The sequence below is a fragment of the Lucilia cuprina genome, chromosome 4, assembly GCF_022045245.1.
Source record: "Lucilia cuprina isolate Lc7/37 chromosome 4, ASM2204524v1, whole genome shotgun sequence".
Taxonomy (NCBI): Eukaryota; Metazoa; Arthropoda; class Insecta; order Diptera; family Calliphoridae; genus Lucilia; species Lucilia cuprina.
The window spans coordinates 80,366,666-80,383,225 of record NC_060952.1 but is presented as its reverse complement, the minus strand read 5'-3'; the positions used below and the strand labels follow the sequence as shown (position 1 = coordinate 80,383,225).

The 16,560-nt window shown below is 28.9% G+C and overlaps 1 protein-coding gene across 2 annotated transcripts in view; it reads left to right on the top strand.

The window, feature by feature from the left end:
* Nucleotides 1-16,560, top strand: part of LOC111677800 (protein sidekick-2-like) — a 220,715-nt gene that overhangs the window by 203,185 nt on the left and 970 nt on the right. For both annotated transcript variants that reach the window (XM_046948556.1, XM_046948557.1), the window contains exons 7-8: nt 2,481-2,689; nt 8,873-8,978. In XM_046948556.1, the coding sequence (XP_046804512.1) occupies nt 2,481-2,689; nt 8,873-8,978 (315 nt within the window). The remainder of the gene's footprint in view (nt 1-2,480; nt 2,690-8,872; nt 8,979-16,560) is intronic.

Below are 16,560 nucleotides of genomic sequence, written 5' to 3'. Positions count from 1 at the left end.
ACTAGAACTGAACTAGAACTGAACTAGAACTGAACTAGAACTGAAATAGAACTGAACTAGAACTGAACTAGAACTGAACTAGAACTGAACTAGAACTGAACTAGAAATTTACTAGATCTCAATTAGAACTATACCGAGCTAGAACTGAACTGGAGCTGATCCGAAAGATTTGATAATAAAATAATTTATTTTATAAATTTAATTGTTCTCATTCACCATTTTGATTTTTGTTGGTCCTTGAATTTGTATAAATATAACCTACACATATAAAAATATATGTGTGTATGTATATAAACATTTATGTGTGTGTGTAAAATATATTAGTTTTTATGATGCTTTTCAAATACAGACACATTATCGCTGCTGTTTGTTTGTAGAGATTTTCATTTTTTTTCTTTTAACGTTTATTTTTTTATGTATTTTTCCTCTTTTCTGTCATTTAGAACAACTTTGTACCTGTTGGAGTTAGCGTATGTTAGAGACTAAGCGTTTTTATTATTTGGCATGTATATGTGTACGTGTTTTTGTGTATTTAAAATCCGAGTGTATATGTACTATGTGTGTTTAGAACCTTTTTCGTCCTCTTAAGGAGGACTTAACTGGAATATACATATGTATATGTTAAGCATATATGCTTAGCATACAAATTAGCTTAAACGGATATAACTAAGATGTACTGTGTTATATTTTTTGTTCGTCTACTTTCATTTATAGTAGCATAATAAGTGTTAATTTGCTGCTGTTGATGTTGCGTCGTTTTGAGTAAATTTTTTTGTTGCTTCTTTCAGCAGGGATTAGCTAGGCAAATTTCAATTTTCCATAAAACTTGTTGAAATTAAATAAATGTTTAAGTAAACAAATGATATGTATAACGATTTTTTTTTTTTTGGTATGCATCAAATGCTGTAACGTTATACCCAGAGGTACTACATGTTTAACATTTTTTCTTTTGTTTATTTTAATTTTAGTTCGTTACCATAGATACCAAGTATATGAGGAAAATATTAAATAATATTAATGAAATTAATATGCATTATGTGATTTATAAGTTCAATGACATTAACATTTTTTAGTTAGCGCTAGGGAGAGGAAATTTCACTTGTTAATTTTTTCCTTCTTTTTAAATATGCATATCAGCGATTATATTATGTTGTTAGGATTTCTAATTAACTAGTATTTGATTTGTAGTTATGTTGGAACCAGGGATTACGGGACTACGACCGATTTTTGACCACTTTCAATGGGTTAAAGGAGTGTTTGGATCCATATTAATGTACCAAACTTCATAAAATGATCTGTAGCGTGCACAAAATTTACATAGAGACACAGACAGACAAAGCCAAATAAAGTGATTCCGATTGGTATACATTAAAGTGGCTGAAGGATCAATATTTCAGTGTTACAAAGTAATTCAGGATATAAAAATCTTGTGTACAATATTGACAGTTTATTCAGACAGACGAACTGTTATGTCTTAATATACTGAGAAAGTGATTAGTAAAATTGTATGTTGTTATAGGTCCAACATATTTGTTAGTATTTTCTTGAATATTGTAGTGTATGGTATAAAATTTTCCATTGTATTTGAAAAAATATATTTATTTTTAAGTTTTGTTTTTTAAATAAAATTTTCTTATCTTTTTTCATTTTCTTTTGCAAATGACAACTTTCCATTTATAGCGATACACTTCATTAGAATTTGAAAATGTAAATATTAAATTATACACTGGATTTCTTGATTTACATACAAATGCCTCACATGAAAGAAGAAAAAAAACTAACTTTATATATTGCATGGATTCTTAGAATCAGACATGTTGTAGGACTACTCCCATATGAGTACCTATATGATTTTTGTTCACATATTGCTGCCAACAATTTTCGAACGTGTTGTTACCATTATTACGTGTGATACGTGATTTTCAACATATTTACTTTTCTCATACTTGTTTTTTTGCAGTTTGTTCTATTTTATTCATTTTTTTTACTTTATTTTCAAAATACTAAAGAAACTTGAACTTCGTTGAGTAATTTCTTTGAAAACATTTCTTTTTCGCTCTTAGAGACCTGAATACAAAGATTAGTAATGTTAAATGAAAAGTTAAGCCAAAGATTGTTAATATAATTATGTATTAATGCATTAGAATAACTTTTTAACATGCCATTAGACATATTATTCCATTGTGATTAATACATTCATAATTATAACTTAATGTGACCTTGTGAAATGAGGTCATTAGAAAAGCTGCTAAAAAAAGTAAGAGAAAATCTTATAAATAATTTACTTAAATTTAAGGAAAGCTTTTAATTATAACTCTTAAATAAATTGTGTCATTTCACCGATGTTATATAATTAATATTTAATACTGAAATTTATCATCTAATTTTAATTTATTACCAATAAAATTCTTTAGAGATTTTTGCAAACAAACTTTCAATTAAAACTATTAAAACTATTATTATTATCTTTCTCATTGCAGTTCCTCGTACAGAAATACTGGGTGATCCAGATCGTTATGTTAAAGCCGGTAGTAGGGTTAATTTACGCTGCGTTGTACGTGGTGCTTTAGAACCACCCACATTTATTATGTGGTACCATGGTACCGAACAACTATCAGCCGAATCCCGACGTCATATAACACAAATCGATAGAAATTTACCAGAAGCTGAGGGAGATCCACACAGTACGGTAAGTAATCTAAAACAATTTTGATTACTATTAACGTTAATATTTATATTTTAATTTTCTACATTTTCAAATTAAGTTACTAATGTCTGAAATATATTTGAAAAGCTTTTTCTTTTTAATTTACAAAAACATCCCCACGGATTTTGTCAGTTAATTAAAAAGTCACTTAATGAATATGTACTTTTTTCTCGTATCTGCTATTATCATGGAAATAAATTTCTTTTAAAGTATTTAAAATTTTATCGTATAAAGTATACGATTTTATTTTTGAAATTACATACATAGAATTTATACACAAATGACCTAAAATATAGCAATCCCAAAATTCTGTTACGTTCTTGTAATGGGTGTTTAATTAAGGGGTGATAATTTGAAATATTTGTAATGTCTTAAGATGAATTTAAAATATATAATTCCCACATTAATTGTTCTTAATTAGAGAGAGAACAGATATGTTGTTCGAAAAGCTGATTTTTTACGAAAACTCGGACAAAAATCATCTTAGAAGCCCAGTAAAACTCGAGTGTATCATGTACTAACATAATCACTCATTTTCTAATGAATATTACATATCATTTGCATTACTTAACGGTACTCTACCATACCATTTGCATTACTTAACGGTACTCTAATCAGAAAATTAAAAATAACACCTCCAGATCGCCCTTCTATAGACTGTAATAAAGACGAGCAAGGAGTCTTCTCATTTAAGTAAAGCAAAAACGTGTCAAGTATGTGTCATTTGAACAACAACTTAAAATAAATTGAATTATTACTTTTTCTTAACAATTTACCCAGAGACCAACCCATATATTGTTTGCATACTTCACAATATTTGTACAAATACACACATACACTCACTTATATAAATAACTAAAAGGACCTTACAAATACATATATACATACAAATACCATCTTTTCCCCACAACACATAAACTCAAGTTGACAAACATTTACATTTAAGGTAAACACAAATACATATACAAATTTATACATTTATATACTTTACTATAGTGGCATCTATATGAGATCATGATGGCATATACTATATACATATGTACATGTATAGTAAACATGCTGCTGCATGTTTAAGTATACATACATGTTCAAATATAATAAAAACGTCCTTTTTGGTGTACTTAACTTATTAAGTAGCAAAGGAATCACCTGTGATCTCAATGACAACAATACGACAACAACGACAACAGCAGCAACGAACTATAAAAAAAGAAGGAAAAAAAGTAAACCAAATTATAAATGAAATTGATAATGCATATAGATAGATGATAAACAGAAGAAAACATAATGTCAGTATTTTACATATCGCTCATTTACTACAAGACCGGTATAATCCAAAAAAAAAAAGTTGTTTCGAGAAAAAATTGCTTTAAAACTTTACTGACATTTTAATATATTTTTAATAACTTTTAACAAAGTTTTTAAGTTTACAACAACAAAAAAAAAACGATCTCACGTCTAAGAGAAGTGAGAATAATATGTATATATATACTCACCATCAAACTGTATACCGTAAAAGGAATATGAAAATATATGGTGATATTTATAATATTATGGACCGTGAACTTTTGAACTAACAAAATATAATTTTTTTTAAATCAAAATATATTTGTGAAATTTTTAAACCGTGAGCGTATGAGTAATATTCTGAAAAAGACCTTATATGCATCAATTATGAAAGGATACTCAAAAAATTTTGTACATAGATTTTTGTTTTGTATAAAACTTGTTTATGTCAATTTCATCACTATTCTCGTATTTTTAAATAAGGAAAAACAGTACCTTATGTTGGGAGTAGTGTCAATTATGGACCGAACCACATTAAAGTTGTTACAGCGATTTTGGCTAGCAAGGTACATATTTGTAATGAGCGTTAAAGTAATTTTTCTGAAAGGGACCTTGTATAGGCGCCATGGTCAATTATAGACACTTCCTCACTAAATTTTGTACATAGATTCTGGCGATTCTGGGATTCTGTGTATTACATCACTATATTAATATTTTCAAGCTATTAAAGAGCGTTACAGTCATTTAAGAAGGGATATGGTCATTTATGAGCGGAACCTAAAAAAAATTTCAGAAATTTACTTACACCGAAATTATGCGCCATTCTCGAATTTTTAGGACAACAATGAGCTTAAAAGTCATTTTTCGAAGGGGACCCTATAGGTATGACCAATTATAGAGCTATCATCAAAAAATTTGGTACACAAATTTTAGTTCATATAAATTTTCTTTTGCCAAATTTAACTTTATGAAGTTATGAAGGTTAAGGTCCACTTGTATGGGGGCTATCCAAAAATGTAAACCGATGTTTCCCATTTCCAATATCAAACAAACCTTGGCAACAGAGAACATTTTTGCAAAATTTCAACTGTTTAGCATCTCCTGTGTTATCCCTATCGCGATTTCAACAAACAGACGGACTGTAATAGCTAGATCGTCACAGATTTCAATATGGACCCGGGTCAATGACCAATATTTCGATGTGTTACAAACGGAATGATAAAATCAATATACCCCTATCTTTTTTGATGGTTGATGTTATAAACGATTTATGTATTTTAAATTCGATAAATCTTTATGAAACATTTTCGAAAAATTTTAGTTCTAGATTATTTCCTGTAGTAAATGAGCGATTTTCTTGAAATCTTCACAGAGTTTTCCTATTAACCTGAAAAGAAAGTTGGTGCCACAATAAGTTACTAAATAACTATATCGAAACTAAAACAACTAGAATTTTTGCTCGAATAACTTTAATAAAATAAAATGCCAAACAATTTTGTTAAAAATGTTAACAGTAATAAATTAAAAATTATGAACTCAAAATTAAGAAAATGTTGATATTAATTTCATAATTTATACTGAGATTGAGAATTTCAATCGCTATTAGAGAACTAAGTATCTTTTAATTTTTTTATGTTTTCGCACAATAAATAAAACGCAACATTTGAAAAATATGTCCACAAAAATTATCCATAAGATACATATTTACATACATATAATATATATTGTATTAGCAATAAACGTCCCTTTATGTGATTAAATGTAACATCTAAATTGTAATAAATATAAATATTACTATTTGATTTATAAAGTGGTCTTGGAAAACTATTCTCTCACCTTTATTACTACTGGCCCCCTTCTTAACTTTACTATTTTCTTCTTATTTTATCAATAACCTGAAACATTTATGTGCATACAGGACATTTGTTTTATTTTTTTTTCTCAGAATATTGGTTTAATATTTCAAAGTACCAACATCCGTATAAACAATTTCTCAAACGTGTGCAGTTTCATTTGATTTCACTTGAGTACACACAATGTTTTATGTTTATTTTCATACAATTCCATTTATTTTATTTTCGATTTTTATTTTATATTTATTTTGCTTCTTATATTGTTATTTTAGTGAATTGTTTCTGTCATGTATTGTCTGTGTGTCTTGTATTGTAAAGAATTGGCACCACCTTTCCATATACACACATGCATATATACATGGCGCTCAAAGTTGTTGTATTTGATACTTGTCATTGTTGTTTATTTGTTATAGACTGTGTAACTGTCGTTGTCACCTAATAGTTTGTTTTTGTTGTTTGGTGGTTTTCAATAAAATAAACTGAAAATACCTTAGAGGCAGTATTTAATATATAAATATTCGATATCGAAAGGTGTAAATAGTATTCAAAGCTATTTAAATAAAGTTAAAAAGATTTTAATTTATACGATTTGTATTTGCTTCATGATATTACAGAAAACTTTGGGACACTTTCGGAATTTGCACGTTTAGAATGGTTTTAAGTCTCAACATCAGGTGAAATCGATCTTCCGGTTATACCGGAGGATGACCACCCTTATGATTGCATTATTAAAAATGCAATCCCCATCATCTAATGATCCATTTCAATGCATTCCTTAACCTCTTTAAGCCCTCGCAACCACACTATTCAGATGGTTCTTGGCAACAGATATATATTTGATCCCTCTTTTAAGAACCGATAATATGACAAAGGAAATAGGAATTTCCAAAGTCAATAAATTTCAATAATTGCCCCGACAAATAGTCTCGTAACATATATCAATATATCCTGTTGAGATGGCAACAGCACCGAATAACTTCCCCAAAGCATAAAAAGGCATACTAAATCAGTACTAATATCCAATAAATGGAGACTTTCGTGATCGTTCACCAATTTATCACATCAGTTCTATTCCTATGATCATAAAGATCACTCTAAGGGATGACAGGAAACCATTGAATACTAACCTGACAATTCCCCAGCATATACCGGTGTCCCATAACCGCTCGGGTTCAGGAATCCAGCATATGCTGCTTTGTAGACAAACCTGTTCGCAGAGAGAATTATCCAACCCATTAGGTTTAGGATATATCAGTCCTTAAACCAACATTCCCTCCCCGTGATTTTGGTTATTAAACCACAGACTACGTGAATCCCGAAGGAACCTCAACCAACTGTGGTTCTAAGTCAGGCAGTAAACTGTAAACACCAATTAATAGTCCCGGCCGACTAGAGCTGTTATTACCAACACATTTAGTCGGCCAGTCCCCAGGATTACAATAACACCAAGGTGGAAGTTTCACCAAGATAACATATCCCTGGTAGAAGGTTTATTATGAACAGAAGTATTGGATATAAACTTTTTTGAGAATGTTTCAAGCGACACAAAATCATTTCCTGCTTCCACTTAACGATGTCTGTCCGTCCGCTATCTTGTATTTCAAAAATTATATCAAACATGAGGCGATTCTCATTAAATTATGACATAAAAAGGCCAAATCGGAAGGTGGAGTCTAATGTTGGCTTTGTAAAGTAATAGACTGAATTCAACCATTTTTAATAGGATTCGTCCCTATTTCATTTCCATGATCCAAATTCATCAAAATATTATTAAAATTGTGGCCTTTTCCTTCTACACAAGTTTTATATGGACAACCAGCCAGACGAACGGACATGTCTTAGATTCGAAATCGATTAGGTGGGACGTACTAATATTTTTTGCGTTACAAATGTATAATAATTGTAATTAAGTTGGTTATAAGTTTTACACAATAATCAATTAATGACAGTTTCCCACATTCGACAAATCAATGAAGTCTTATTTTCCATGTCTCAAAATCAAATCCTTCAAATTAACAAAATGTTCTTCAATTAACAAATGACTGTAAACTTAAATACATACATTAAGAATCTCTGTTAAAGATAAATTTGATAATTTGGGGAATCACACGTCAAACTAAACGTCAATAAATATTTCAGCTTATTTTAGTCTAATAATATTATAGTTAAATCAAAATATTACCTACTTAAGGTTGTAGGTAATTCTCTTGAAATTTAATTAACAATTTTAACTTAAAGTTGTCGTTAGCAACACTTCCAACACATTTTCCACGGAAAATTCTTCTTCTTGTCGTAAACTGTCGAATAATGATTACTTTAGGTTTAAATAATTAAATTCACAATGACATAATTGACAAAAACAGTATTTATTAGAATATCAAGAATTCTGATGGGAGCACGTTTAAATCAAAATGTCAATTTTGTAATTTTGAATATAAACATATATGTTTCTTAAAATAACACTTGAACATATAACTTAGGGAGGAATAGACAAAATTTAGATGAATCTTTAACGTTTTGAAATGAAATTCTAATTTATTTGTTAAATAGGTATTCTTCCCAGAAATTTTCCTTTAATTTTAATTTTATTAGACTTTTTAATAATTTTTTTAAAATGTATCAAAATATAAGAATATTATTTTATTCCCTAAAAAACACTAAACAAATATTTATTAGACAGTAGTCAACAAGATTTTTCGAAATAATAAAATTTTATTAATTGTACCCCCTAATGTATATTTCTGAATATTTATAATTTATAATATATATTATCGCTTAAAAGTAAATATTTTTGCTATAAAACAATAACACAAATATTAAATTAATTATCATTTATAATCTTTGCATTTTCTTTACATGTCCCATATACCACTGATGTCCTTCATTTGTTGATGTGATGAATATGCACGTGTCCTACGGCAACTACAAAAATAAAATATTGCAAAATAATACGACAACGTTTATAAAAATTTCAATCTTGTATGAAAAAAATAATAAAAAAAAAACAATAACTATATAATAACAGATCGGTTCATTAATCATTGAATCAGCAAAAAAACGTGATACTGGCAATTACACATGTAGCCCGTCAAATAGCCCCAGTGTGACTGTGACGTTAAATGTTATAAATGGTAAGTGAAATAATACTTTGCATATACTACATATTTGCTTGTATTGATGTACATATAATAAGATTATATTCTTTTATTTAAAGTACTTATATGTATGTATAAAAGATATGCTAATGTGTATATATACTACACCATATCCATTTATTTTTTGTATACCCAATATCAAAAAATAAACGAAGATGACCTTCAGAAAATTATTTTAACGTTCTTTAGTGCTTGAAAAATACGAGTATAGCGATAAAATTTTACACAAGTAAGTTCCTTGCGATCGCTCTACTAAATTGTGTGTGTATTGCTTCATAATTCATATGAAATTCGACATCAGAAACTTGTAAACAAAATTTCTAGTGCTGCGATGAACATGACATAAAAATAGAAAAGCTTACACTTAGAAACGTAATTGTTTATTCCGAATTTAATGAGTACTGATATACAGATTTAGAAAATCGGCTCAGAAACATTTTCTAAATCGATTTAGCTATGTCCGTCCAAGACAATTTAATGAAATTTTATATGATCTTCTATCGTCCCAGGGACGAATTGAAAATGGTTAGGATCGGCCGGTTCATTATTTCATCTAGTCCCCATACAAATGAATCCGCCGAAGCTTTTAAGTTCATAATTATGTTTAATATATTTGTATCTCGACAAAATGCTGCAAAACCAAGTTCCATACTAGCCTTGATGACCCTCATGAACTTTATTGTTATAGGGCGTCATTGGCCCCTGGCCCCTATTAAAATCCACTTCAAAATTTGACTTAAATGTTCACATTTGTTTAACTATAAATAGTTTAAATATATCTGGAGCTAGATACAATTCAACTTTATTATGAAAATTTTTGATAAATTTTTGGATAATAATTTTGTGTTTTAGTAAAATAAAATAACAATGGAAATTACTTTTATAAGACTAATTTGCTCTTAATAACTGCGGTTTTTTTAGTATACTTTCTTGATTCACTTGCTGGCTGTATTTAAAGCCAAATTCGCGGGAAGAGAAAATCGGCTAAAATTCAATGCTGTTGCCGAAGTCACAGATAAGGGACTAAGCACTGGAAATGAGTTGCTGTTAATGTACTTGGTACTAAATGAATGTAGGCGTATACAAATTACGAAATGTTTTATGCCAACATTAGTTCATAATATACGAAATTCGATTTAATTTTAAAACTTGTACTATTTCCAGTTGTTAGCATTTAACATACTTCTTTTATAGTAAATATTAACTATCAATTCAATTTAGCAATGGTGTAAGTCGTATGTAACTAAATATAAAAATATTAATGCAAGTACAGTGTACTTATTGGTCTTTCTATAAAATAGTGTTGTTAGTCTGAATTGAATAAATAACAAACTCTATTCAACTCAATGAAAGAAAAATAACGAAAAATAAACTACTACTTTTCTAGTATTCATGTTTGTGTCATGTTTATACACATGACTGAAGTTGGTGACAAATGTTGTGTTGAATATAAAAACACAAAACTAGCTAAATATACTATTACAAATAGACGAAGAAAAAAAATTGAAAATGAAGTAAAACTGGGGATAAATAATAGTGTGATAATATACAACACGATGTGATAAATGTTACTATTTTTATAGTGCTTATTTTACTGCATTAATAGGGGGTATTTATTTATTTGCTACTATTCACTGTCATGTTTATGAAATGTTTGCAATTTATTACAATTTCATTTCTTTCTTTTTTTTTCTGCGCAAGACAATGCAAGAAGTGACTAAACAAATATTTATTTTTTCTTTATTATTTGTATTTTTATAGATAATGTAATTTTGTCAAATACATTTATATTAGATAATTTTGTAAAAAATGATGTAACATATGAAATGATCACTGATGTAATGTTAGTAATATTTTACGCATCTGTGACTTTTTATTAGCTGTCTTCTGCAGTAATATGTGTATTAGCAAAATTTATTTCAATTGATTGTAAAAAGCTTAAAATAAATCAATATATAATAAGTATTTTAAAAAACTTGTTGACAGTAGTAAATATTTACTATAAATTTAAAGTTTTATAATGTTTTAGCAGATATACAATATTAATATATAGAAAATCTTTTTTATAAACCGTTTATAAAATTAAAATTTTCTTTGTGAATAAATTGGTTAAAACTAATTGTTATTCTAATGTCTTAGGATACACAATATTTATTGTTTTTTCCTTTGGTTGGTATAAATCTGAGGATTTTCCTCAGATTTATTAAAAACATTAATTACACAAACTTGCAAGGACTTGCGAATGCTAGGCAAATAGGAAATTGCAGGCGCTTAAAATCGAATGGCATCTCCGATGTGGTCTTAGGAATACGTGGAGCAATACATCAATACTTCCCCTAAACTTTCAAGTTATAATGGTCGCCTCGATAAGATTGTTCATAATTTTTTTTACAGTTAGTCGTTAATAATTAATTAGAATATACAATTTTGAAAGGCACCCACGTAAAAGGCATCTAAATTTTTGACTCTAGCTGTTATAATTTTCAAAATATACAAATTTTAATAAAATAGATTTTAGTATTTACTTCATATGGGAAGTGCCACGACCGCTTTTTCTGAACTTTATTTCGTCCAAAATATTTGTATTTAAACTTAAGTTACTTGTAGAAAATTTGAGGACTGAGTACGCACTTCGCTTATTCGAAATTTCAACATAAAAAGTAGGAAGATATTGTGGAAATTTCAAGGAAATTGATTTAGCCGTTTATTCATGTAAAATTTGAAGATTCTGCTCTAATAGTTTCTTAGATATACAAATTTTTCTATTTAATTCATGTGGGGGCTTCAAGCTCCTCAGATAAAAGTCCGCACTTTTTCCTAAAAAACGTTCAGATGAATACTAAAGTTCTTCGTAATAAAATTTAAGGATTTAGTTGTGTAAGTTTCCCAGATAAACGAATTTTTGTATTTAATTAATATGGGAGTGGCCGCTCCCCTCGTGGGTAGTCCACCAATTTATTACCCAAAATGTTTATATGGATGTTATAGATATATCTAACTGTAATAGTTTCCAAGATAAATGAATTTTTGTATTTAATTTATATGGGAGGTATTTAGGATACAAAGTCCACCAACTTTGTATCCTAAATAGTAATATTGACACTAAAGTGACTCCGACAAAATTTTGGAACTCCAACTGTTATATGATCTCAAATATACGGATTTTATATTTTCTTAGTACGAGCCACGCCCACTTGAAATTTCAAAATTTAGTAGTTTGTAGTCTAGTATTCTATAACGTTCAAACATACAAACAAACACACATTCATGTCTATAAATAAATAAGAAAATCTTCTTCCCGATTTAAATGATTGACTTAATGTTGACACACTGTACGCATGAGTATTATTTAATTAATGAAAATTAATCATACGCAATAGTGCCGCAGATATTAAGAATACAAATTGTACTATTTCAGATTGGCTTTAAATTGCACGGTTTTAACTATATAATGACTTCTATGTTGAAACGTTAACATGATATTTAATTTTATAGGCGTGATTTCTCGTTCAGGTAGCGAAAAGATTTCTTTATCAAGTATTGTCGACATGTACTTAAAGAGGAATGAGTTATCCGTATAAAATATTTTATTTTACTACGTGGTTTTGACTATTTTAGCAAAACGCTATGAATGTAAATTTAATAATATTGGTCAACAAAATGAAGTTAAAATCTGTGTATCTCATCGGAATCAATTTAAAATTGAGTTCCGCCGGGGGCATGTAACCTTGGTGAAACCTCCACCTTGGTGTTATTTTAATCCCGAGAACAGAGGTTTACAGTCTACTGCCTGACTTAGTCCTTGCATAGATTGAAAAGGGGTCGAACCAGAGCACCACATAATCTGGTACTACGGATGGCCAGTTGTCTGCAGGACTATGTTCTGGCTGGTTAGTTGGTTAAGGTTTCTTCGGGATTCACGTAGTGTCTGTGGTTTAAACCCAAATTCGCGGGGAGAGAATGTTGGTTTAAGGACTGATATATCCTATACCTAATGATTTGGATAATTCTCTCTTCGAACAGGTCTGTGTAAAAAGCAGCATATGCTGGATACCTGATACCGTCCCAAAAACGCCGTTCGCGTTATGGGACAACGGTATATGCTGGGGAATTGTCAGTTTAGTATTCAATTGTCGTGGCAATTATTGAAATTTATTAACTTTGGAATTCCTATTTCCTTTTTTTACATTATCGGTTCATGAAAGAGGGATCCTGATCTACTTTGTTGGGTATTTCGGACTACCGAATATGTCTCTAAGTGCTGTTTCCAAATCAAAAGAGGCCATCCCAATATTCAAATGCAAATTTTAAGATGCTACTTAGTATAAATAGGTATAAATATGTATAAATAGTAGGTATAAATAGTAAATGAGATAAAAAACTCACATTTGATAATTCCATAATAGAGAAAATTTCATTTACATAAAATTTACTTTTTTAATCTCATGCTTAATTTATTTATAACAATTATCTCCAATGTTATCATGCATTCACAATTGTATGCGATTAAAACAATAAGCATTTATTCTCAACTTCTTTCCATTTTAATTAGCAATTTTGAGAGAAAAAAAAAAACAAAAAAAAAACTAGCTAAAAGTATTTTCAATTAATTAACCCTCTTATGTTAATACTATTATATTTTGCTTTCATTTCCGTTTGACTTAACTCATTTGCATATTCTATTTAGGTTTTGTTCATTTTAGTTTCCTTGTTTTTGTGTTTAACAAAATTTTTCTATTTCAATCTATTGTTTATAGGTTTGTGTAATTTGTGTTTTTATTATGCATACATTAATACATATTTTCTTCGCAAATGAACAAGTAATTAAAAGAGCCTTTTGAGGGCCTTATTTAATAGCTAAATAGTAGAAAAGCGAGATTAGTACGTTTGTAAGCCCTACATGCTTAGGGCCTTGTAGTTCTTTTTTGCAGGATTATATTTTTTTCTTCATAAATGTTTTCCACACACATGTTTATTTGTAACAGCCAGGAGGAGTTTCTGTTTTTCTCGCAATTTCCTAGTATTATTAATACTATGCCAACATTTTCTTGTTGATATTTTTGTTTTTATTTTGTTTTATGTGTTTGCAATTTATATCAACACTTCCGGCTCAAACTTTGCATTATAATAAGTGTGTGTATTTTTAAAAGAAAACATCGTACATGTTTTATACGTTACATAAAAAATATGTACATTCATTTTGCACAAAACACAATTCAATAACATCAACGCAATATTATAACATACACATCACTTTAACATACTTTAAGAGTATAATATATAGGAAACGATAACTGAACTCTTCAAAAACGTGTTATAAATAGATAAAAAATAAACTTTAATTGATTTTGTATGTTCAAAAAAAAAAAAAAAAAAAAAAAAAACGAATTTTGAGTTATCACATATTTGAGGTAAACGAGTCATATGCGTATGTTTTGAAATCTAATACAATTAACAATAAACTATTATTAAAAGATCTATTTTCTGAGTCTGTCCGTACGTCCACGTTAACTTTGTAATCAAATTACAAGTTGCAATTTTGAAGATAATTTAATGAAATTTGGTACATTATCTATTATCATCCCAGGGACGAAGCCGATTGAAAATGGTTAAGATCGGTACATTATTTCACCCAAATAGGGCTTGTAAACATTGTAATGAAACTAAAGGTCGCAATTTTTAAGATAATTCAATAAAATTTGTAACATGATATTGTAGACGGTATTACCGTTCCATTATTTCACCTAGCACCCATACAACTGAAGCCGACAATACGGCTCGTATCTCGACAAAAAGCTGCAAAACCAAGTTCCATACTAGTCTCGATAACCCTCATAAACTTTATATTGGACCCTAGACCCTATAAAAAGTCCCCTTCAAAATTTGACTCAAATGTCCACAAATTTCCAAATTTAAACTAAAATTTCTTACTTGTTATTAAATAATTTTAAATTTGTAAAAAGTATTTTTGAGAAATTTGTTTTTAAATTTATAATTTAACCATTTTATAGAATTATAAAAAAAACATTTTAAATAAATTTTATTAATCTCAGTGTTATTTGGTGTGCTGATTCTAAATGTGGAAAGTAATTAAATCCGAACAAACCACATAGGCCTATGTTGGTCCTATTATGTGCTCATTAAGTAATGCCTCAGGTGGGAATCGAACATATCACTTTCGGTCTACCAGATAAGACCGAATATTTTACAGAAGATGAGAATTGATGGCATCTCTGTCTCTAGAATTATACTTTTAGTCATTGAAATGCGTTCTAGAAAAAACTTAAAACGATAGGACCACCACCGTGGAAACATCACCGATATACAATTAGGGTTGTTTTTGGTAAAAATTATTCGATTAGTCGAGGAAAAATTTTTGTTTTTCTTCGAACAAATAAAAAATTGTAAATTTAGAATAAAGACAAATTTGATCAAGTTTTGTCGAATAATCGAATGTCCGAATAAAATTTTAATGCTACTTTTTACCCATACTTTATTATTTTTTTTTTTTGAACAAAGAAATATTATAATATATTATTATTTTACAAAAACATTTTGGTTTTTTCGAAAATTTTTACATTTCAAATTTCATTGTCATTCGCGCTTTTATATATTGTAGTAATTTTCTGAAGGGAAACTTTTATGGGTGCTAGGTTAAATCGTAAACAAATATTGCCCATTTTCAAAACCAAACAAAAAAATATGTGTTAAAAATTTTAACTCTCTAGCTCGTCCTATCGTGTTTTTAACAGACAGGCAGGTGGATGGATGGATGGCTAGATCGTTTATGAATCCAATATGGGCCCAATATTTCAATGTGTTACAAACGGCATGAAAAATACAATACACCACCCATCATTTTTGATAGTGGGTATATAACGTGTTAAGTAGCTGATAAAATGCACACATATTTCTCTACTTTAGTTACATATCGTTTACATACTTTAAAATCTACTGAGATATTTAAATAGTTTACTGACGTATAAGTTCAATAATGTACGCAAACCCGTTTTTTATCCGTATCTTAAGATTTTGGAGGTGCTTGGAAAGTTTTATTTATATTTTATTTAATTATTCTATTAAAAACTTTCATTCGTAAGTAAGTAGTAAGTAGACTTACTACTCGAATAAAAAACAAGTAATATTTCTATATTCGGCTCTGCCGAATCTTATATACCTTTCACCAAGTCTGTTTTAAAAAACCATTTTTATTTATTTTGTATCTCTGCACACATGTCACACATAACATACACACAAACAAATATAAACTGTAACAGAAAGAAATATTAACCATTGTACTGTAAAACCGCCGTCAAACTGTATTACCACCTTCAAACAATTGTGAGCTGTATTACCAACATATTACTGCTTTATCTCCTTGTTCTTGTTATACCCTTCACCTTTCTTAACAAAGCATGCAAAAAGTGTGGCTTTTTTGATGAAATTTTCAGAGGTTGTGTGGGATTTTTGCTCATATCTCCGTTATTTATAGACCGATTTTGGTGATTTTAAATAACGATCTTCTCGAAAGCATATCTAACTGAATTATGGAAGATTC